Below are 2,985 nucleotides of genomic sequence, written 5' to 3'. Positions count from 1 at the left end.
ATTTCAGCAATGACCAATTTCCCTGGAGAAAATTAAAGTTTACCTTAAAAATACATCTATTCAACTCTGTTAAGAAATGTAGCTCAAAATAACAATATAAAACAAGAAGATTAGTAGAATAAGAGAAGAAGAGATAACTTTCTTATTTCATTAAGTGTTCAAGTGTATCCCATATCACATTTCATGCCTCTATTTATACTATTACATAGAAGGTTATAAAATAATTGTCTTAAACATGATATTAACAATTGAGATCATGGGGGTCATGGGGAGGGGTTATGGAGGTGTGCGAGTTACAATCATAATAGCGATGAGTAGTGGGAGGTTATTTATATCATAAGTGAAAGTAGTGGGTGTAGTGGACATCCACATTTACTAATGATTTTATAACACTCCCCCTTGGATGTCCAAAAATAGATAATATGCCTCGTTAAAACCTTACTAAGAAAAAATCCTACGGGAAAAAAATCTTAGTGAAGGAAAAAGAGTATACATATCTGTAATACGCTTTATTTGCTGCCTCGTTAAAAACCTTACTAGGAAAATGCAGTGGGACAAAACCTAGGCTAAGGGAAAAAGAGTATTCCCCTCATAAAAATATCACTTTATTTATCGAAGACGCCCCATTCCAATCTTTTGTCTAAACTTCTCAAATGTTGAGGTTGGTAATGCCTTACTGAACAGATCAGACAAATTTTCACATGAACGAATCTGTTGAACATTAATTCCACCATTTTGTTAAAGATCATGCGTGAAAAAGAATTTAGTGAAATGTGCTTTGTTCTGTCTCCTTTGATGTATCCTCATTTCAGTTGAGCAATACAAGCAACATTGTCTTCATATAATGTAGTTGGATTGTTCTTTTTCATAAGAAAACCACGCATTTCCTGAATATGTTGAGTCATTGATCTCAACCAAATACATTCCCGACTAGCTTTATGAATGGCTATTATCTCAGCATGATTTGAAGATGTGGCAGCTATTGTTTGTTTCATTGAACTCCATGATATAGCTGCACCTCCATATGTAAACAAATAGCCTGTTTGAGATCGGGATTTATGTGGATCAGATAAATAACATGCATTGACATAGCCAATCATTTCTGACTTGAATTCATTAGAATAAAACTATCCCATATCTATAGTTCCCCGAAGATATCTAAATATATACTTAACACCATTCCAATGTCTTCTTGTTGGAGAGGAGCTGAATCTTGCTAATAAGCTTACTGCAAAAGTAATATCTGGTCGGGTATTATTGGCAAGATACATCGGTACCCCAATTGCACTAAGATATGGAGTTTCATCACCAACGAGCACTTCATCATTTTCTTGAGGCCAAAATGGATCTTTATTTATGTCAAGCGATCTCACAACCATTAGGGTATTTAATGGATGTGCAATATCCATGTAAAATCGCTTTAAAACCTTTTGAGTGTATGTTGATTGATTGACAAAAATTTCATTTGGTATATGTTCAATTTGTAGGCCAAGACAAAATTTTGTCTTACCAAAATCTTTCATTTCAAATTCTTTCTTCAAACACTCTACAACCTTTGGAAGCTCTTTAGAAATGCCAATAATATTCAAGTCATCAACATACACAATTTTGATGACAAATTCAGATCCATACCTCTTAATAAAGACACAAGGGCAAATAGGGTCATTTTTGTACCCTTCCTTTAGCAAATACTCACTAAGGCAATTGTACTACATCCTCCCTGATTGCTTCAATCCGTATAAGGATTTCTGAGCTTTATTGAACAAGTTTCTCTTAAACTTTTATGTGCTGCAGGAACTTTAAATCTTTCAGGATTTTCATAAAAATTTCATGGTACAGTGAGCCATATAAGTAGGCTATGACAACATCCATCAACCACATATTAAGCTTTTCATGGACTGCCAGATTTATTAGATACCTGAAAGCAATTACATCTACCACAGGAGAATATGTCTCCATATAATCAATGTCAGGCCTTTGCGAAAACCCTTATGCAACAAGTTGTGCTTTATATCTTACGACTTCACCTTTCTCATTTCATTTTTGCAAAAAATCCCTTTTGTACCCCATTGGCTTGACACCTACAGGCGTTCAAACTATTGGTCCGAAGACATCATGTTTTTCGAGTGAAGTCAATTCCGCTTGAATTGCATTTTTTCATTTTGGCCAATCAATTCTCTGGCTACATTCATCGACAGATTTTGGCTTAAGATCCTCATTTTGTTGCATTAATTAAACTGCAACGTTATATGCAAAATTATTGTCAACAACAACATTATTCATATTTCACCTTTTTCCCGTAGAGACATAACCTATTGAGATCTCTTCATTTTCAGGTACTAGAACCTCATGTGAGGTCTTATCAATTATTATGTCTTTATGCTCCTCTTGAGCAACTGCCTCCATGTTATGAACAACTTGATCATTTGCTCCTTTCTTTTTTCGGGGATTCTTATCAGTGGAACCGATTGTTCTACCACGTTTAAGGCGTAGCCTAGACTCATTGTTACGCTCCATGATTTCGTACGTGAAAGTACACCATAAATAAATTGATATAAGCTCGAAAATGAGATGTCACACTCGCAGTATTACATTAGATGATGTTACGCCCCGCAATATTACGCCGATGTTACGCTCCATTGTATTATATTACTATGATATTACGCCTTGCAGTATTACGTCGATGTTACGGTCCGCAGTATTATATTACGACTATATTACTCCCCGTAGTATTATACGTTGAAATTGTCGTAAGATAATTGACATCAGCTCAAGGACAAGATTATTTGAAGATTATAAGCATTATGCTATTTCAAACAAGTGATAAGTAAATTCAAGAAGGTGAGAAGGTAAATGAATCGAAAAAAATGAGTTTTGCCGAAGTTTGACAATTTGGGATAAAATATGGTCCGAGCTATAATACCCGATATTTATGGACTAGTACCATATAAGGTACTAGATGACTGATAGTAAGGTGTATAAGTT

General features: G+C 34.8%; 1 protein-coding gene across 1 annotated transcript; it reads right to left on the bottom strand.

Moving 5' to 3' along the window:
• Positions 1-803: 803 nt before the first annotated feature.
• LOC142163442 (secreted RxLR effector protein 161-like) lies at positions 804-1,409 on the bottom strand. Its single transcript, XM_075220727.1, has 2 exons — positions 1,178-1,409; positions 804-1,039 (listed from the first exon to the last, which is right to left on the bottom strand). Exons 1-2 carry the CDS (start codon positions 1,407-1,409, stop codon positions 804-806), a joined length of 468 nt encoding a protein of 155 aa, XP_075076828.1.
• Between the last annotated feature and the right edge of the window lie 1,576 nt (positions 1,410-2,985).

Source organism: Nicotiana tabacum, chromosome 8 (assembly GCF_000715075.1).
Source record: "Nicotiana tabacum cultivar K326 chromosome 8, ASM71507v2, whole genome shotgun sequence".
Classification (NCBI taxonomy): domain Eukaryota; kingdom Viridiplantae; phylum Streptophyta; class Magnoliopsida; order Solanales; family Solanaceae; genus Nicotiana; species Nicotiana tabacum.
Note: the sequence above shows the minus strand (reverse complement) of the source record. Positions and strands in the feature narration are given on the sequence as shown.